Source organism: Nilaparvata lugens, chromosome 6 (assembly GCF_014356525.2).
Source record: "Nilaparvata lugens isolate BPH chromosome 6, ASM1435652v1, whole genome shotgun sequence".
NCBI lineage: Eukaryota > Metazoa > Arthropoda > Insecta > Hemiptera > Delphacidae > Nilaparvata > Nilaparvata lugens.
Window position 1 is genome coordinate 20,059,596 of NC_052509.1, and position 22,094 is coordinate 20,081,689.

General features: G+C 35.0%; 1 protein-coding gene across 2 annotated transcripts; it reads right to left on the reverse strand.

Moving 5' to 3' along the window:
• On the reverse strand, nucleotides 1-9,344 carry LOC111052774. 2 transcript variants are annotated; one of them, XR_005571565.1, is made up of 7 exons: nucleotides 7,502-9,344; nucleotides 6,312-6,479; nucleotides 5,862-5,949; nucleotides 5,141-5,302; nucleotides 4,388-4,506; nucleotides 1,717-1,830; nucleotides 1-327 (listed from the first exon to the last, which is right to left on the reverse strand). XR_005571565.1 is itself a non-coding variant. In XM_039430356.1 (7 exons), the coding sequence occupies exons 1-7, from the start codon at nucleotides 9,295-9,297 to the stop codon at nucleotides 143-145; spliced, it is 2,628 nt and encodes an 875-aa protein (XP_039286290.1). In that variant the 5' UTR covers nucleotides 9,298-9,343; the 3' UTR covers nucleotides 1-142. The 2 variants fall into 2 exon arrangements, 1 of the variants encoding a protein (XP_039286290.1); XM_039430356.1 differs by having other exon boundaries at nucleotides 5,145-5,302; nucleotides 7,502-9,343.
• Nucleotides 9,345-22,094: the final 12,750 nt, after the last annotated feature.

Sequence of the window (22,094 nt, forward strand, 5' to 3'; positions counted from 1 at the left end):
TAGCCCTATTCAAATAGTTTTATTAGTTAATAATAATTACACAATTCATCATTTTATTATTGAAATAAGTTGTTTTAACAATGAAAAGTTTATTAATTTGTAGTACTATTTTGTACATTGTCATACATTGATGGTTAAATTATTACAATAGTTTGGGCTGCTGTTTTAATTCGGTTATGTCGAGAATTCTGGAGATGGGATAGTGGTGTTGCAGCTGCTGCTGTTGCTGCTGATGATGATTATTATGGTGCTGTTGCAAGCGACGAGGTTGTGGTTTAGGAATGTCTGTCACAATTGGTCCATTGGCTTCAGCATCGAACCGATTTTCTGAGAAAATATTTATTAAAAAATTGAGTTGTAAATTGTTATTAAAATATTGTAACTTATACGAATTACAGCGGACACAGATTTTCTCCATATTAAGGTGAAATGAATCACGTGGAACCGACAATGTGCCAATATCTTATTCATATCAGATTTATAAAACATTATTCAACTACAAGTCAAAAGAATGATCAAGAGTGATAACAAACTGAAAGTTTGTTACTTGATGTCTGATTGCAAAAACAAAAAACCTTCTACAATGAGATGCACTTCAAACTGTCAGCATTCCTTGTAAATAAGATCAATGCTAACAGTTTGAAATAAATCGTACTTTGGCACTGTTGGAACACAGACGGGCAGATGTTTTTGCATTCGATTATTAATAAGTCAATACGAATAGTACTAAAAAATGTCACAAAAAACTTGAGAAAATTAAAATGTTTTTTTTTCCTAAATCATTCTGACTACTTCTACTTTAATGAAGAACGTGCAAATCAATAGGTATAAACCTGATTTACATTCTCCATTTGTTCTTACCTCCTGCATCGAATTGCATGAATCATAATGATCAAATCAATGCTCATAACAGTGTTTAGTGGACACATCTGACTAACTATTCAACATTCCTATTCAGAGCAGGTAGGTAGCCTAGCAGATATCGTGTACCGTTATCAGACTCAAAGGTGCTACAGCTTTCTACGTTGGGATTGAAGGAGGCACTCTTAAAGCGGCCTCACAAAAGCATTAAATTTATACGCTAAATTTATTGGGAAACTCCAAGGAGCGCAAAGTGCACGATACCCGCGCGCCTTTACGAGTGTATCGTTTGTGCGCTTTTTTCAGCTAGCGACTTTTTCAGTAGCAGTGCTACAGATACAATGGATACGAATCGGAGTGTAGATTGTCAACACTCTGCCACCACTTCTTGAAAATTGCACACAGACAAATATCAATCAGCACGGAACTGAATGACTCGTCCTAATATCGCGCGGTCAATAGTGTATTCTTAGTTCAACACATCTCCTGGCTTCACGTTATCTTGCAATGTGTCATGCCGCTTTTTAATCGTGTGTGCAGCTAGATATGAACGTTTTTGCACTGAAATAACTGTTTTTGATAAAATGGAATTGTACTACTATCACTATGGTTAAGCTATAAGTTAGTTATTTGAACTCAGTGGAAGCAATTCCTGAAAAAATACCTAGATTGTACTACTATCACTATAGTTGAGCTATAAGTTAGTTATTTAAAGTCAGTGGGAGCAGCCGTTATTGCTGATTTACTTATTGCTTGGAAGCTGATATACTTATTGCTTTGGAATTTCAATTTCTAGATGCGTAGAAGAGAGTGGAGACAGATGGCAGATAACTTACAAGCTATCTACATACATACCTCTGTTGGCTGATCCAGGCTTGATTTTATATTTCTCCAGATAGCACAACGTCGCATGAGATAAATTGGTATTTCCTGGCCTCAAGTTGTCTGCCAATTCCTTTCTACTTGTACCTAGAATATAATAACACAATAAATAGGGAATTTAATACTAAAATGAGAGTTTCAACGATAATGAGATGATTGATTTTGTATTAATGATTGGCATAATATAAAGCTTAAAGTAGCACTTACTATTTTGAACCAGTTTTTAATGATACAAATTATTTTCAAGAATTAAAGAACAGAAATGGGATTCAATCAGTTGAGACAAAATCAAAAATATGATTATTATTATATAATTACCTAATCATAATTTGTTTTGTTTATAATATTATCATATTTTTGATTTTGTCTCAACTGATTGAATCCCATTTCTGTTCTTTAATCTGAAATAACATAATGTTATTTGAAAAAAATGTTCAATAATCAGATTACAAAAATCTAAAATTTCCAAATTACAAGATTATCAGAAAAATATTGCTATGAATCTATTTTGATGAATTTCGAAAAATAGCGTTATTTGGCATTACATTTATTTAATTCATTTTTGGAATCATCACAGAGAAGTACCCTAGATCGTTAAATTATCACTACATTGACATTACTTAATCTTTTGGAAATGTGAGAATTTATAAAATTTTGGTGTAGAGTATTTTTGGTTTAGGCCTGGTGCTCTCTCACAGTCATATGTATATTATGTTTTGTAATCTTATTATATTAAGCGAGCAATTTCTGTATTTTTATATTTGGTTATTTATATTTATTTATGTCCAACGGTCCTCGAAAACGGCTCCAACGATTTCCATGAAATTTGGAACATAGTAGGTTTATGATATAAAAATTCGATTGCACTAGGTCTCATCCCTGGGAAAACTCGCTGAAGGACATGAAAAGGATAATTCATCCTGGGAAAAACAGATTTTGTCGTCTGTCGATAACAGAAGAAGCGTGTGCCTGTGTGGGAGATCAGCTGTGTAATCAATCAGCTTACCGTATCTCGCGAGAAATCTAGAAATTTTAATAGACTCGAAAATAATCCGATTTGTTGACATGGAATGGTATATCATAATATTCAAAGTTAATCATTATTTTACAGTTTTAGAATAGAATAGAATGACTTTTTATTTATGTTGACGTGGAGAAGTTTGGACAATAATGTCCACTCTACCACTTAACCACGTCGTTAGCAAACAATACAATACAAAATATGCAGAGATAACAAAAAAAAGCAAGAAATGACAATAAAATATAATAAATATGAGAGATCAATATTGAATAATAAAAGTCTTTTAAAAAATAAGTGTTTTTCAATAAACTCAATCACTTCACTGCTGAAAGGTAAAGCAAAAAATAAATTAAAACGAAATAATAGACAAGCTACTGAAGAGAATTGATACTGTAAGAATTGGAATCAAAGATGAATTTGTTGATTTTATGTATAGTGGATATGGATATGAGGAAAAATAACCTGTGTAGGCCTAACAGTATTCAATACGTGGGAAAGAGAATAAAGAAAAGTGGGGAAAATCAGATAGCAAATAAGATTTTAAATAGGAAAAAATTTGGAAAGAAAGAGGATAAGATGTAGTTACCTAATCAATACATATTTTTGAGAATTGAAATAGATACAGAATTGCAATGCAATACGTTTTGCAGAATAAAATGTTTTATAGACAAATAAAAAACTGCAAAGCGAAAATAATATAAATTTAAAGGACAAGCACACACCATACATTCAACATTCACACTCGTAAGCATCCTATGAGGATACTGATAACTTTAATGACCCCGTCTACCGACTCAAACAAGCCCACCGCCACCCAATAGCCAACCAACAACTGCAGGCGCGAACCGAGCCCCACCACCCAACAACTTAATATTGTCTGGCAATGCATTGCACAATCTAACTGCCGTCACCAAAAATGATCTATTGTAAATCACTGTCCTGTGCTGTGTTGTAACCAGAGAAGTGGCATGATTCCGAGTTCTCATCGTGCTAATTTGTGCTAGGTGAACAAATTTACAAAAATATAATATGGCAGCTTGTTTTTAAGAACCTTATTTGTCAAAATTATAACATGGAAATCTCTTGAAACACTCAACCTCAAGACTGAAGCTTGATCATAAAAAGAAGAAACATGGTTTTAAGTGATTAGTGAGTGTTATTTTGTTCTTCAATTTGGTTTGTAAATAATCTAAATTAGAACTTTTATGTTTTCAAATATTTGGACTGAAAATTTGTCCTGAATTCAAGTGTATGAGACATAACCTATTTTTGGAATATTTATAGTGTATAAATCAAAATTCGGGGAAGAAACAGTTTTGGACTGTGCCTGTTTTGTGCTTCCCCAATCATTTTAAAGAATTGAGTTCTGTTTATCAATAAATAAATAACGAGCGAAGCTCGGTGCCCCGATATTTGTATTGATGAATAAAACACCATTCTTGTATCCTTTCATTGCCAAATTTCCTTCATCTATCATATTTACTCAACAATAATTACTCAGTCCAACAAATGATAATCATTCATGAATGAAAATATTTAGCAGCCAATAATACTACTGTAACTACAATGAACTACTGTAAGCAGAAGGGAAAAATTAAAATTGAATTTTACTCTTACTCTTACCTTTATGAAATTCCTTTTGCTGGAGATACATTTTAGCAAGCGCATTCAAGTGCATCACGGGATCACTGTCTTCTTTTGCAATTTCTTCCCTCGGATAAAGCTGTTGGTTGAATGTAACTCTGCAACATTAATAGAATTAAATTGATATTATAAAAAAAACTAAATGAATTTATGAAAAAATAGAATATTTGTACCAAAATTTTGTTTTAAATGATATGAAACGAGGCAAGATGCCTAGAATTGTAAACGTTCAAGAGACTATAAGATTCAGACGTCATTTCAATATATGATATCAGTCCAAAAGCTTTTCATTGTCCTATAAATCACTGATACAATTTATTATTAAATCAAGATAATAAATAATAATTGAAAATAGTACCGTAATACGACAAGTTCTGTTTTGTTATCTCATCATCCTGTATGATTGTTTGATTTGTGTCAAAATGAAACCCTGCATGTCGGTCTCATGCATTATACATGTAGAAGGTTTTCTTTCAACAACAAGTTTTGTGATGTGTTTCAAAGATTTAAGAATATTAGACACATGATACACTAAAATTTTGGATATGATTTATACACCGTTACCAACTAACTATACAATAGTTTTTATCGAATTTTAATCAGACAATTAATTGACTTTACTCCCTAAAATTCATGAAAATACTCAGAAATATGAACAATAGTAATTTATTATGAAACAATTGAGATCGAGACGGCCTATTTTTCTGTTCAATTTGAGCAGTTCAAGTTGACTTACTTTTTTGAAATCGTGTTATCCACTTCACCCAAGTTCACACCCAACAATCTCAGTTGCTCTAGAGTTGCCCTCCTGACATCCTCTGGGCTTGGAACAGCCAGCTGCTGGGGATTCTCATTAGAAGGTGGAGGATTTTGTAAGATGTTATTCACTTGCCCCTGCAATTTATTATTAAATACTTCACATTTAATACATTGAGAAAATTGAATCATTTTTCAATTATGATATACAAGAACAATAACATGAATCAAGGAAAATCTTCAGTGTCACAAAACAAATTTTTCCGGAAATTTAGGAAAAGAAAAGGAGTAAATACAAAACATACTTTTGAAACATTGATCAGACTTGAAAAACAAGGAGAATAAACATGATTATAGTTTTGAAAAATTCAGACAAAATTCGAAACAAGAGAGAACTAGAACGTTTTAATAGATTTCTTTACATAAACAGACAACATTACTTTTCAAGTGTTAATTTCGTTTAAAAGTGATCAAATACTGTGCCTTAAGTTCAAAGTAAGAATACTACTGCTAAAATTGTTTTAAAATTATATTAACTCTAATATAATAAAGGGAAGCATTGGCTTACACACGTACAGGAAATTCACGAATGACCCTTGCGGAGCACGAGTTACCTGCTAGTTATAGATAAGATTTGTTGAAAAAATATTTTTCTAATTCTAATCATTAAATAGCCCTGACCTCAGATTATACTTACCACAATGTTATTATAAAGGGTCCATCCCATCTTGACATCATCAGAGTCAGTATTAGTATCCCACGAATTGCCGTTTGCATTTCCTTCACTGAAATAAACAAGATAAGTATCAGGAAAACTAATTGATAAAAGAAATGAATTGAGGAGTAGGCCCAATTATTACAATGTAGATACAGTTATTCAGATTATACGATGACTAAAGTAGTAAGTAGATCTTATATATAATCTAATGTGACCGATTTGATGATGTTCTATATTATAACGTTCTAATTTCATTTGAAGACAAGTCAAACAAAAAAAAAATGCTTTTTGAATAAAGAACCAACATTTTTTTTAAACCAAAGCCTAATAATTAAACTTTTTGGGAACTTCTTACATTCCAAGGAGTACAGTTTTTGAAATGCCACTTTTTATTCATTAGAATAACGAGAAACTAGTATTGGTTCTTACCTTTCTTCATCTGATGAGGCTCCTGACGAAGATGAGGAGCTACTGAAATCCTCAATATCGATGTGGATGGAAGGCTCAGGAGATGGAGTTGGCTCCCGAAATACTTGCAACTCTCCCTCGTTCAAATTGAATGAATCTGACATTGCCGAGACCTCTTTTTGTTGTTTCCTTATAGAATAAATCAAAATTGTTAACCAACTACTTACTAAAAATCTAACTACAATTTTTCAATAAACAGAACATAAATTATTAGTAAATAAATTATGTATAAGTGAGTATTATTTAGTATGTCAAGACTCCACGTCGGCGTACAAGTTCTCTTTTGCCGACGTGTAGCACAATTATGTTATTTAGAAAGATTATTTGTTCCATGTATTTTTTGTGCGATCACCTATTTGATTTGATTAGTAAATGACACTGCTGAGACCTCTATTTGGTTTAAGGTGGTGTACAAGGAATAGAAAAAGTAATATAGATCAATTATTTACAAAGGATATGACATTCAGATTTCAAAAAAAAATTAAATTACTAAATAATGTATGGTCACTGGAAAAATAGTATAAATATATCAGTATTCTTACCAGTTCAACTTCAAAGTCGATTAAATATTTCATCATCCACTAAAAGAATATTATGAACAAGTGTTGAATTTATTTGCTATTAAATACAATACTATTAAGTACAATAATTGAATGAATATATTCAACTTATGTTGATATGGAATATGACAATAAATGAATAAATTGAAAATAGTTGAATAATTACTGTATTCAAATCATGAGAAAATACTTTTATTCAATCCATTTCAAGAGTCATGAGTCATCTTTCATTAAATTTATTCTGTTAACCAAGAAACAAATAATGCGTAAATTAATTTTTTCGGCTGAAAACTATATCTGAATCCTAGACTTGTGTAATTGTTCACCACTATGATATGCCCTAATCCCTAATGAGTTACGACTTACGGTTCTTTCTGCCACAGAACCGTTAAATCTATAATGAGAGATGAAAGAGCATTGAGAGGCATTACTTTGAGATGCTTTTGAAATGATACAATTGAATGTTAGACCGGTAGTTAGAAGCTTTACTTATGGACATGTGAATAAGTCATTTAAAAAAAGGCTTAGCAAACGTGTTTTTATAATCTTATCTACCTACAAATAATGAAAGATTGGTTATATCATAGGTACCTGTTCACTGTAGTGGGGCTTCTTGTTGATTCCTTCAAGTGTTTCTTATTTTTCTTCTTATCATTTTTCTTAGAACGATGTTTCGGCTGCTCGTTATCAGAATTATCATCATGATTCTCTCTACGAGTTTTCTTCTTTTGGCACACATTTTTCTGTTCAATCTGAGCTTTTTGCATAATTTCAACGCAGCTTGTCATGACTCCAATGGAGACCCCATTATGGTTCTCTACTGCTTGCAGACACTCTAATTGCGAATTTTCTTTGACCACAGACAGCTTGAAACTCTGAGCTTTATTCTTCTCCTTTTCGCAGTTACAGCCACATTTCTCCATGTTATCAACGGATTTTCTTCTATCACCGCTTCTATTGGACACTGGTAACTTATTTTGAAGCTCTAATTTGACTACTTTTTGGGCGATCACGTCAACTTTCTGTCCGATGTTTTCGACTTGCTTCTGAATCAACATGATCTGTTCGTTTTGCAGCTTCACAAATCGACATAAATCTTCAAAAGACACTGAATTTCTTTTACGCGAGTTTATACAAGAACGCTTAGGGAAACAATCCAATGATGAATCACTTTCATCGACTCCCTTTCTAAAACGTTGACTAGCATTTTTACCTTTCTTATATTTTACTAAATCACAGTGACTCTCTTCAATATCACAGTCATTCAGCTCATCACATTCAGGACAGGAACAAGGATTTCTGTTTTCTCCTTTACTTTTTAGCACAGGCGACTTCTTAGATTTCTTTACAGATCCTGAATTTTTAGAGCAACCATCTTTTTTCGATCTATGGAAATCGTCATGTGGTCGATTACGAATGCATTGCCTCAATTCCTCTTCCTCTTCAAGATGTCTTCTGCGCCTAGACAATGGATCTTCATGAACACGCGATTCATAGTCTTCATCTAGCCGATACCTCTGTTGCTTACATCTAGGAGAATCACAACATGAACCGTCATAGCCATGTCCCAATCTTTCACCATGATGGTAACCCTTCTCAAGAATAAAGTCCTCACTCTCATATCGATTCCTGTACGGAACCGGTTTGCTCTTATGATAGTCATGATATTTTGTATACTCCAGTTCCTCTGAAATACGAAATTTGGGGTCATTAGAAAAGCAAGATTCTCTGCTTGAGATGACTTGATGACGAACTGGGTTATGTGAGACACTTTTTTCACCATATTCAGCAACATCTTTACCCTCACTACAAACCCCAGTGTCATAATGCTTAGAATGAGAGGGTTGGTCTCTTTTGAAGTATTCGTAATACTTATCAAGTGTAGATTTCTTAGGGCTTTCAAAGTGATCGGTCACTGATTTGAAATCTTTCCTAACGTCATGGTTATTGATAATCATTTTATGAATAATTTTCTGTTCGGGAACATTATGCAGTGCACTTTCGGGAGTAGCGAAAAGCTCGGTATTCTTGGCGCGCCATTTTTGATACGAGTCTATGCATTCTCTATCGAAATCTGAATCATTCTGAACCGGCGATTTCTGTCTCAAGTCCCTGCTTTCAATATTACGATTATCATATACGTGTACACTAGGGGGGCTAGAATCGCCATATGTCTCAGATTGACGTGCTATCAGATCATCAAATCGTTTTTTCGACTGGAATAGTTCGTTGTCAAATATTAGATCACCTGCGTTAGATTGTTGTTGTAGTCCTTGACCAACACATCTCTTCGCGCCCTCCAATCGAGTTTCTGATCTGTGATTGGAATCTGAATGGTTTTCGCCGTTTGTATCCACCCTGACATTGCCAAGACAGTCACTGAGCATTGATATGTCAGGAACAGCACCATTTATCTGGAAATAAAATTAACTAAATTAACCGATTTGGAATAATTGATTTCAAATGTATTAAAGACATTCGATAATAATGGTGTAAAAAGTAATAATTATAATATTGAGAGACCTGGCTGACTCAGGTCTGGTGTCAGAGTTTTCAGGTCGCAACTGATCAATTTCAGGGCCTCTAACATGATCTGAAGACTGGTTTTTAGGCAGCCGGGATCGATAATTAACATGCCCGTCCGAAACACGGAAGTGGCCCAAGAAAAATATCTTGCCCAGGCTGGGATTCGAGCCCAGGCCTCTGGATTATATAGCCAGCCAATAATATTTGTAAGGGATTGGTGCCTGGGGATCGGCATCCCAGACACACCTTGACAGAGTCCTGAGAATACAAAAGTGGGCCTTGAGAACGATATTGGAGAAAAACATGATGGAGCACTGTAAACCATTATTTGTGGAGAGTAAAATACTCACAGTAGTCTCATTGTACCTGCTCGAAACAATAAATCTGGTTAAGAAGAAATGCCTTACCACAAGACAGGAAAAACACTGCTATAACCTTCGAAACAACAAGAATCTTGACTTGCCGCAACATAGACTGAAGAAATACAGCTGCTCACCAACATATGCAGGATCATACTTTTTCAATTTACTGCCGCGTGACCTGAAGGACATGGATGACGAGGCAGCATTTGCCAGAGGCCTAAAGTCATACCTTTTGGCCCGACCCTACTATGCAGTATCAGAGTATGTTGAAGAGCATACATTTCAACATATCAACATATACGACATGCTCATGGAGGAAATCATCTACCGTGAAAAAAAATAATGACGACTCCCCAGCCTTCAGACTGTCAGGAGGACAAATACAAGTAACAAGGGACTTGTTTATAGATTGCTCTACCTCGCCGTTTGTATCATGGTGTATACACCAAAGTGGTTTTACTGTTTCATGTGGGGAAGAAAAACCTTTTGGTATGTGGTAATGTATTCAATATTGCTGAAAGAAAGGAGGTGAAAGGTTATATAGTGCAGTCCACGTTATAATGACAGTATTTGATCAACTTTGGTTTTGCTATCCTTGTCTATCATTCGACAAAGCCGGTGGTACTATCCTTTTCTAGGTCCACAACAATGCCAATATTATGTTTTTGACAGTGTAGAAATATAATTAATCAATGCGGAGAATTGGCATCGCTATTCTTCTATCTTCATCCACTGCCATTACAATGTGGACCTCACTATAGGATAGTGATTAGATAAACGTTCTCTGCATTGTCTGCAAAATTTACTGTACAGATCGAAACAAAATGCATAATATAAACGTGATCGTTCATGATGGTTTATAATAATAAAATACCTACTTTATACCAAATATCTACATGCTCTCTGAAGGAATTAAAATAAGCTCCTCTTGTTTTGTGGGTAAGTTATCATAAGTTTTATGAATCAGGTTTAATTTCATGTGAGATAGTCCACTATAAACATTATTTCTCTATAGAATTCCAATTGCCTGTTAAAGATAAAGTGACAAGTCCATACATGTTTTATTATTATTCAAATGAAATATTATAAATAATACAATCCTAACATACAATGTGTAGTATTATAGCCTATCACGAAGACAATAATTCTATGACCTGATCTTGGACCTACTGCTATGAAATGTTGCTGGTAGTTTATTTTACCTATAGCTTTTATTATACACTGCTTTAATATGGTATTTCATCATTACTATGATTATAATTCATTAAAAGTCACATGTGGATCAATAAATGAATACGAAGAACATTAAAACAGGATAACCTGTTTTAGGTTGAGATGTCTGGAACAATGTATGGTAATAAATGATAGAAAATCGTTTCAAAAATATAAAATCTTGTTATTCCATGAAAAATTCCATGAAAAGTGGCATACATCATGGATTTTCTGAGATTTACATCATGGATTTTCGAGAAAATAAAAAATTTCAATTTTTCATGATTTTTTTTTTTTTTTTTTTTTTTTTTTTTTTAAGATTACATCCTAAAGACTCCAGTCATGGAGTATAAGACAAGTCATGTTATTACATAATAATTCTAATACTAAGTAGTTCAACCTAGTTTAGGTTTGAAAGGAATTCTTGTACACTATAAAAAGCTCTATCAACTAAATATTTTTTAATTTGTTTTTTGAAAATCTTCAAATCATCATTACTTTTCAAGATTTGAGGTAGCTTGTTATAAAATTTCCTACCAATATAATCTGGTTTTTGTTCAAATAACCTACTATTGTGACCCATTATATGATAATCTGCTCTGTTTCGCGTATTATACTCATGAACATCTGAATTCTGGATCACACCACTCGTTTTCACATGCATTACAACTTCATATACATACAAAGATGGCACAGTTAATAGACCAAGCTTTTTAAATAAAGACCTACAAGAGTCTAACCTATTCACTTTCTCTATACATCTGAGTGCCTTCTTTTGAATCTTAAACACCCTGTCCATATTTTGTTGAGATGAATTACCCCATACTAAAATAGCATACCTAATATGAGATAGTATAAGTCCATGGTAAGCAGTTAACAGTAGTTTTTTATCATTCAGCCTAGCAAGCTGCCGCAGGACAAATACCCCAGATGATATCTTATTACATATCCTCTCAATGTAAGGATGCCATGTTAATTTCCTGTCCAATAAAATTCCCAAGAATGCTACTTTCTCTTCTTGGTCTAATTCATTTTCCTCTACAAACACATTTATTTCTCTATCCTCTACTGAATTATATTTACTTTTGAATTGTAGGAATTGACATTTCTTACTATTTATTGTTAATTGCCTTTGCTTCAAGAATTGGACAATTGACTGTACTCCAGTAAAAGCATTTATTTCTAGACTATCTAATAAATAATTGTTAAAGAAAAGGGATTTTCCTTCTCTTGTCTATTGAAATTTTGGGTGTAATCATTTTGAATGTGTACTGTATATGAAAGGGCCAAAAATAAAATTTTGAAAGAGCATGTGGCTAAATTATACCCCTTCCTTTGTCTTGAATGAAAAAGACTAAGAAATTGTCAAAAACCCACTAATTTATTAGTCCCACTTAGTGATTTATTAACCACAGACAATTCTTAGTCTTTTCATTTAATATGAATAATTACCACAATATCAACTTCTCAACTACACAAAAAGTGAAAATAAACCTTCCTTTGTCCTTTTAAGAGTAAGTGACAATGAATCAGTCCACGTTATAATAGCAGTAGAGAAAGATAGGAGAATAAGGTTGCTGATCCTCTGTTTGTCAATGTCTTCTATAGATGGTAGCTGATACAGGTTTATATTGATGTGATATAACTGTCATTTTACGTTTAAAATAATCAATTATATTTGACCGAGCGAAGTGAGGTTAAGATTCAAGACGACGGTTTGACATTTTCTTAATGTTTAAATGTATGAATGTTATATGTTGCACATTTACGGCGAAACACGGTAATAGATTTCAATGAATTTGACAGGTATTTCCTTTTTAAATTGCATGTCGACTTATATACAGAGTTTTGGAAATTTTGCATTTCAGGATAATATAAAGGAAAAAGGAGCCTCCTTCATATGCCAATATTGAAGTAAAAATCAAACTATAGAATTATTCATAATAAATCAGCTGTTTATTGGACTATAATACTACCTGTTCAAAACATCAAAACTCCGAAAATGTATCTCTCCATGAACGTTAATAGACAGTTGACTATAATACTACCTGTTGTCAACAGTTGCAGCCAGACCTGATAACAGTGCTCACACTCACATTCCGGGATGACACATCACGGTACAATAGGACAGAAGCTCTTTGTTTATTTTGGGTTTTTCTAGACATTTTAAATTGATAAATTATTTATTAATTTTTGAGAAAACAAACACAGGTCAATGTAAACTAACTGAGCGCGAGGTCTACTATTCACAGAACTACTAGTTTATTAAGCAAGAAATGATATTTTCCAATGATTTATAATGAATTTTCATAATCGAGATGAAATATTCTGCTAATTAATTCACATTGTAAAAAGATGATTCGGCAACACGAGCAAAGGGAGGAAAGAGATAGCACTATCAGCTTTGTTGAATGATAGACAGGATAGCAATACCATTGTAATCAAACACTGCCATATAATGTGGACCTCACTATAGTGAGAATTCAAATGTTGATAAAGGCTCAGGCCCAGTTGCACAAAAGCCGGTTAAATTGATTAATTTGGGGTTGCAGAAAACTACCAGCCCTGAAAACCTGCGCAACCAAAAACAAATGGAAACAATTAGCTATAGAACTGGAACGACGACAAACTAGGTATTTTTTTCGATCAAGCTGGTCGCTTCACGCACACAAGCTTGGTTTACTCGCGGAAATCCCCACCACCGGTTAAAAAATTCTATTGAACAAACGTCGTCAAATTTCCAACACTCTTCGAAAGTGGCATCTTTCTACAGAGCTGTAAAATATGAATAAGAGTTCTATTTCAATATAATATAACATTGTATAAGTGATGAATAGTATTCCTTTATTCATCATATTCAACTTATCAATTCCGAGTAACTGGTCAAGCAGTCAATGGTTTGGCCAATAGAGTTTTTCAGTTGAGTAGAGCCAGGATGATGATCATTAATAATATTAGAACTAGGCTATAAAATGGATAGTGTAAATTGACCACCTTCTCTGATCTGATCACATAGCCTATAAATATCTTAGTTTGTTTTCAATAGAGTTAGATACTAGAAGGAGATTTGACAAAAAATTATTTTTAACATTATGGGCCAGTTTCCAAGCTCGGGATCTATAAGTTCTGGACTTACAGAGTCCAGGACTAAAATAAGCTCTCGGGTCTAAATTGACTTTCTGAGTCACAATTTTATCTTCTAAACTCCAGGGTCTATTGAGTTATTGACTTGTTTGAGTCCAGGACTTTAACACAGTAAACATGAGGGGAATTTACAATATTTCGCTGTTGTATTGTTGGCATTATAGCAGAATGGAAACAGCTGATTGCAGCAGGATAATTCGAAGAGCATGCTCTCCAAACTACTTACCTATTACCATAGGTAAGGAAAGTATTGCTTTCCGAAAAAAATTAAGGTACCACATTTGTAAATTTCTATACGTTTCAAGGTCCCTGAGTCCAAAAAATGGTTTTTGAGTATTGGTGTGTGGTGTGTGTGTGTGTGTGTGTGTGTGTGTGTGTGTGTGTTGTGTGTGTGTGTGTGTGTGTGTATGTGTATGAGTGTATGTGAGTCTGGTACACAATATCTCATCTCCAATTAAAGAATGACTTGAAATTGGAACTGAAGGTCCTTTACAATATAAGGATCCGACACGAACAATTTCGATCAAATTCAATAAGAGATGGCAGCTGAAAATGGCGAAAATATTGTCAAAAACAGGGTTTTTCATGATTTTCTTGAAAACGGCTCCAACGATTTGATCAAATTCATACATATAAAGGTGCTACAGATATACGCACCACGAACATGAGCAATTCATTTTAAACAGCTGAATATATCTGTATTTTTACAGAAAAAGGTAAGATACAGATCTTAAAAGCTTGGCATCAGCTGATTTAAAGTGAATTGCTCATGTTCACGGCAGTATATCTGTACACAACTTGATAGTCATTGATAAGCTCTATCAACTGCCTCAAGTCCCATATCTGTAAAAATATCAGGAGCTCGCCCCATCTTGCAAAGTTTGATTTTTGAGTTTATTTCGCCAATTATACATGATTACAATATTTAAAAAGGGCACAAAATGCAAGCAGCACAACGTAACAATTGTAAAATAAAACTTCATGACCTAAGGAGTAATACAATAATTATTTAAATTATAATAGTGATACATTTTATAAGAAATATAAAGGTTGATATCTATTAATAGTGTTATAAATAGAGAGCTTTAGACTATTATAGTTCATCCTTAGATCTGAGAAAATTGCACTGCAAAGCAAATCTAAACCCTAATAGTGAAATAATAATTGCCCACATAGGCCTGATGGGCCTGTTCGTGGGTCAATGAGTTCAGAACTGTATATTATTTATTATTCTACTGATAGTATTATATGTTATTTAATAATAAAGACACACACACACACACACACACACACACACACACACCACACACACACACACACACACACACACACACACCACACACACCCAGACACGTTGAATACGGAGCACATCGCAATGGCATGGGATATATCCATGAGAAAAGGTTCTACACTTGACAGTCTGTTGACAAAGAGAGAAAGGGGGAAAGAAAGTGGAAATTAGGTAGGCCAATTTAGTGTTTGTAGGCAGATTGTAGCAGCCGCTCACATTGATCTACATCCATAGTCTTCAGCCAGTTTGAGACGATTTTTTGTATTTGGATATTTTATATATGCCAGGCTGACTAATTTCATGAGGAATATTATTCATAATGGTGTGACACAGAAATGATATATTCCTGTCGCAAACTGAGCGTAAGTTACGCGGGAGACCCGAGTGATGAAATCGCGCATGCCTAGTAAAATGAGGGTGATTGGACTCTGAATTGAAGTGTATTTTATTCTTAAACATGTACAAAAGAGCTGCCTTGATGAAGAGTTGCCTAATTCTGAAAACATCAAAAGTCAGGAACAACTGATCAGATGGAAATCTTCTGCAAAGGCCAAGGCCAGCTTTTATAATTGTTTTCTGGGTGACTGATAATTCATCTAGTAAGGTTTGGGCGCACCTCCCCATAAAACATACCATAGGACAAGACAGACTGGACATATGCAAAATAAACGGTTCTCAGGTGATTTATACTTAAGATTCCCCTCAGCTGGCTGAACACATAAATCATCTTCCTCAACCTACTATTGAGATATCTAACATGAGTGCTCCATGTCAGTCGACTATCTATGCATATACCTAGGTATTTGTAATCATACACGGTTTTCTATCACATCACAGCTGCAATCGTCACACCAATCAGCACCGCATGTATGAACCCTCAGTTTAATGTTGGTAGGAGGAGCACGGCTGTCACGTAGAAAAATAGGCAAACATTTGTCTTTTTAGTGTTCATACTGAGTATATTTGTATTGAACCAACTTTTCAATTGCCTCAGCTCACTTGAAGCGATTCTGTAGACATGCTCCCAGCTGTCCCCCTCAAAATAGATTGCGGTGTCGTCAGCAAAAAGCATCATTTTCCCAGACATATTTTCCTGAATGATATTATTGATGTAAACCAGAATAGAATCGGACCAAGGGTGCTACCTTGGACCACACCATATCTAATGTCTTGTACGTTGCTTTCTACTTCTCCAATGGATACCAATTGGCGGCGGTTCGACAGAAAACTTTTGACCCAATCATGTGCTACACCAGTAATTCCTATGGCCGTTAGTTTATTTATCAGCAAATCATGATCAATAGAGTCAAATGCCTTTGCCAGGTCAATAAATAGTAATAGGATATATTTGTTATTATTTATGCCCTGTCTCAAATAATCACTGAGCTGGAAGAAACAGTTGGAAGAGTTCCGGTTAGCTAATTACCATTTAGAAATTTTTGAATTGGAATGAGTTATTTTGAGGATTAATACCCGATATCTCATTATAGTTCTCCAAATGATATGGGTTTAGTAGCGGAAGTAATTTTGCCTGTAGTATATTTTTTGTATTTTAATGATCTGTTCAAGTTTTTCTATATTATTATAGTATAATTTTAATTGCAAATTAAATGGTTGTCTGATAACAAGCTTACTCAATTTATTTCTTTTTTTAATGGAGTTAACACGAATCGGTGATCCAGGTTTTATTTTTTAGATTAACGGTTTTTGATTTGTGAGTAGTACAACTATCTTGTACTTCTTTGATTTTCTAATACAGGATTCAGTACATTGATTGACGCTTTCTATTGTGGTTATATCATCCAGTTTTGTCGTGAAAAAGACTAAGAAATTGTCAAAAACCCACTAATTTATTAGTCCCACTTAGTGATTTATAACCACAGACAATTCTTAGTCTTTTCATTTAATATGAATAATTACCACAATATCAACTTCTCAACTACACAAAAAGTGAAAATAAACCTTCCTTTGTCCTTTTAAGAGTAAGTGACAATGAATCAGTCCACGTTATAATAGCAGTAGAGAAAGATAGGAGAATAAGGTTGCTGATCCTCTGTCTTGTCAATGTCTTCTATAGATGGTAGCTGATACAGGTTTATATTGATGTGATATTAACTGTTCATTTACGTTTAAAATAATCAATTATATTTGACCGAGCGAAGTGAGGTCTAAGATTCAAGACGACGGTTTGACATTTCTCTTAATGTTTAAATGTATGAATGTTTATATGTTGCACATTTACGGCGAAACACGGTAATAGATTTCAATGAAATTTGACAGGTATGTTCCTTTTTAAATTGCATGTCGACTTATATACAGAGTTTTTGGAAATTTTGCATTTCAGGGATAATATAAAAGGAAAAAGGAGCCTCCTTCATATGCCAATATTGAAGTAAAAATCAAACTATAGAATTATTCATAATAAATCAGCTGTTTAGTGGACTATAATACTACCTGTTCAAAAACATCAAACATCTCGAAAATGTATCTCTCCATGAACGTTAAAGACAGTTGACTATAATACTACCTGTTGTCAACAGTTGCAGCCAGACCTGATAACAGTGCTCACACTACAATTCCGGGATGACACATCACGGTACAATAGGACAGAAAGCTCTTTGTTTATTTGGGTTTTTCTAGACATTTAAATTGATAAATTATTTATTAATTTTGAGAGAAAAAAACACAAGGTCAATGTAATCTAACTGAGCGCGAGGTCTACTATTCACAGAACTACTAGTTTATTAAGCAAGAAATGATATTTTCCAATGATTGTATAATGATTTTCATAATCGAGATGAAATATCTGCTAAATTTCTTTCACATTGTAAAAAGATGATTCGGCAACAGAGCAAAGGGGAAAGAGATAGCACTATCAGCTTTGTTGAATGATAGACAGGGATAGCAATACCATTGCTAATCAAACCCTGCCTATAATGTGGACCTCACTATAGTGAGAATTCAAATGTTGATAAAGGCTCAGGCCCCGTTGCACAAAAGCCGGTTAATTGATTAATTTGGGGTTGCAGAAAACTACCAGCCCTGAAAACCTGCGCAACCAAACAAAATGGGGACAAATTAAGCTATAGAACTGGAACGACGACAAACTAGGTATTTTTTTCGATCCAGAGTGTCGCTTCACGCACACAAGCTTGGTTACTCGCGGAAATCCCCCCCACCGGTTAAAAATTCTATTGAACAAACGTCGTCAATATATTCCAACACTCTTCGAAAGTGGCATCTTTCTACAGAGCTGTAAAATATGAATAAGAGTTCTATTTCAATATAATATAACATTGTATAAGTGATGAATAGTATTCCATTTATTCATCATATTCAACTATCAATTCCGAGTAACTGGTCAAGCAGTCAATGGTTTGGCCAATAGAGTTTCAGTTGAGTAGAGCCAGGATGATGATCATTAATATATTAGAATAGGCTATAAAATGGATAGTGTAAATGACCACCTTCTCTGATCGGATCACATAGCCTATAAAATCTTAGTTTTGTTTTCAATAAAGTTGGATACTAGAAGGAGATTTGACAAAAAATTATTTTTAACATTATGGGCCATCCGCTTTAACGAGGACTTTAAGCGCAGTAAACATGAGGGAATTCACAATATTTCGCTGTGTATTGTTGGCATTATAGCAAAATGGAAACAGCTGATTGCAGCGGGATAATTCAATGAGCATGCTCTCCAAACTACTTTACCTATTACCATAGGTAAGGAAATATTGCTTTCCGAAAAAAATTAAGGTACCCAAATTTGTAAATCTCCATACGTTTCAAGGTCCCCTGAGTCCAAAAAAAGTGGTTTTTGGGTATGGTGTGTGTGTGTGTGTGTGTGTGGGGGTGTGTGTGTGTGTTGTTGTGTGTGTGTGTGTGTGTGTGTGTGTGTGTGTGTGTGTGTGGTATGATTGTATGTGCATCTGTGTACACAATATCTCTTCTCCCAATTAACAGAATGACTTGAATTTGGACTGAAGGTCCTTACTATATAAGGATCCGACACGAACAATTTCAATCAAATTCAATAAGAGATGGCAGCTGAAATGGCGAAAATATTGTCAAAAAAAGGGTTTTTCGTGATTTTCTCGAAAACGGCTCCAACAATTTTGATCAAATTTATACATATAAAGGTGCGTACATATATGCACCATGAACATGAGCAATTCACTTTTAAACAGCTGAATATATCGTATTTTTACAGAAACGGTAAGATACAGATATTAAAAGCTTGGCATCAGCTGATTAAAAGTGAATTGCTCATGTTTGCGGTGCATATATCTGTACACAACTTAATAGTCATTGATAAGCTCTATCAACTGCCTCAAGTCCCATATCTGTAAAAATATCAGGAGCTCCGCCCCATCTATGCAAAGTTTGATTTTAGATTCCCAATTATCAGGCTTCAGATACCTTAATACCTTAATACCTTCAGCTTCATCCATTACCCACAATTGGGATCGATGGCATCAAAAAATCAAAACACAACAAACCATGAAAAAAAACTGTAACAGTTCAGATGGCAGTGATCCAGTGCTCATGCTCTCATAAAAATTCAAATTATCACTCATAAATTCGTTCACACTGTAGTATGCCTTTGCACACAGTAGCTTCCGGACGGTTCTCCTGAAGGCGGCCTCATCCAATTGCTTCACACTATTAGGCAGCTTGTTGTAGAATTTCAGGGCTGAAATCCTGTAACTAGCCTGTGATCGGTGGAGGCGTCTCCTGGGGATATCCAACAGCTCACTGCGCCTGGTGTTGTGGCGGTGGATGTCACTACGGGCAGCTAGAGTATGCTGTATCTTCTTGACATACACCAAGCACAGGAGGATGTAATGGCTGAAGACAGTCAGTACACCAAGGCGAGCAAAGATGGGCTTGCAGTGGGCAAGATGATCGCTGCCTGTTATAATTCTTATAGCCCTCTTTTGCAGTCTCAGCACACATCAGCAGCCCCCGCTGAATGACCCCACAGAAGCAAGCTAGGTAATGTGGCAATGGAAGAGCGCATGATACATCATTATCAGTACTTCTCAGTCACCAGGCCCCTCATCTTGAGCAGCAGAAAGCAAATGCGGGAGAGTCGACTGGTTACTTGCTGTATATGACTGTTCCAGCTGAGTTTGCTGTCCAAGACAAAACCCAGCAGCTTCACTGGATTCTGAGGGTCACGCGGCTCACGTGACAAGCTGCAGATTATCCTTTGGGTCTTGTCCTCATTCAGCTGGAATCGATTAGCCAGGAACCATGAAGTGGCAGACTGAAGATGCTCCGCAGATGCCTCCAAAACCCGCTCAAGCTCAGCACCCGATGACAGAAGAGATGCATCATCCGCGAACATCAGAGAGGAACCGTGGTCGTCGAGGTCATTTATCATGACAAGGAACAGTGTAGGCCCCAGCACCGATCCCTGAGGAACACCAAAAGTTACCGGAAGTGTCCGGGAGTCAGCACCACTGAGGGAGACAAGCTGAGTCCTTCCAGAAAGGTAAGAGCCCAAGATGGAAAGGGCAGAGTCTCTAAGACCATAAAAGCTCAGCTTTCTAAGAAGAATGCCATGGTCCACGCAGTCAAAGGCTCGGCTCAGATCACAAAGAGCAAGAGCAAGAGACTCACCATCCTCGAAGGCAGCATCAATCCGCTCAGCCACATGGTCGACTGCACCCACTGTTGATCTCCCAACTCGGAAACCAAACTGCATGTTTGAGAACAGGCCATTCTCCTCGAAAAAGGCCTCCAGCTGAGGCTTTATCACTGCTTTATACAATTTGAACAACAAATTCTAAGTGGAAAAGATTGAGCATGAAAATCTCTACAATTAATACTCAGTAACATTTTCACCTAAAATTGAAAATAAGCTGGAAATTCAAGAAAATGTGATTATTTCAATTGCAAACTGTTAGCAACTGTAGATTACAATAAGAGGGATACAGGTTCAGTGCTGCCAAACAATGATAGATGTAAAATATAGGAATAGACCCAGTTTGTCTTTCACTATTCCACTTTGGAACGTCTGTAAAACTGACCATTTCTTGGTAAATGGTGGTTTTCAGGGCTGGCTGAGCTCCGGTCCCCATTAATTCAGAAGAACTAATCAGAAAAGACCTTCACAATTTTAAAACCAATTCTAACGAGAACCAATCAGAGAAGCAATCTTAACAAAAAGCCTTCTCTGATTGGTTCTCCTAAAATTAAAATTTAACCGGCTCTTGTGCAACCGGGCCGAAGCCCTTATCAATTTTTGAATTCTCGCTAATCAATTAATCGGTATGAAATAATCGATGCTTCTATTAATCGAAGCTATCCGACATCGATTATTAATTAACCGATTATTTCTCAAAAACATAGATTATTCTGACTAATCGATACCCATCCCTATTAGTGAGGTCCACGTTATAATGACATTTTTATGGCAGTGTTTGATTAGAATATTGTATTGCTATATTCTTGTCTATCATTCAACAAAGTGGATAGTGCTATCTCTTTCTCGCTTTGATCTGTTGCCAGATCGTCTTTTAACAATGTAGAATTGATAATTAATTGACAAAATATTTCATCCTCATTATGAAACTATTGAAAACTATTGAACTATTGAACATCTAATAGCAATTATAGAATGTGTATGTGTAAAATGAAA

What these genes read in the sequence shown, in the direction of transcription:
- LOC111052774 (XM_039430356.1), bottom strand. Translation starts at nt 9,297, where the DNA reads ATGCTCAGTGACTGTCTTGGCAATGTCAGGGTGGATACAAACGGCGAA. An exon ending in GCAAAAGGAATTTCATAAAG is followed by an intron (nt 1,831 to 4,387) that starts GTAAGAGTAAGA and finishes ATTATATTCTAG; the next exon opens with GTACAAGTAGAAAGGAATTG. An exon ending in GCCTGGATCAGCCAACAGAG is followed by an intron (nt 328 to 1,716) that starts GTATGTATGTAG and finishes ATATTTTCTCAG; the next exon opens with AAAATCGGTTCGATGCTGAA.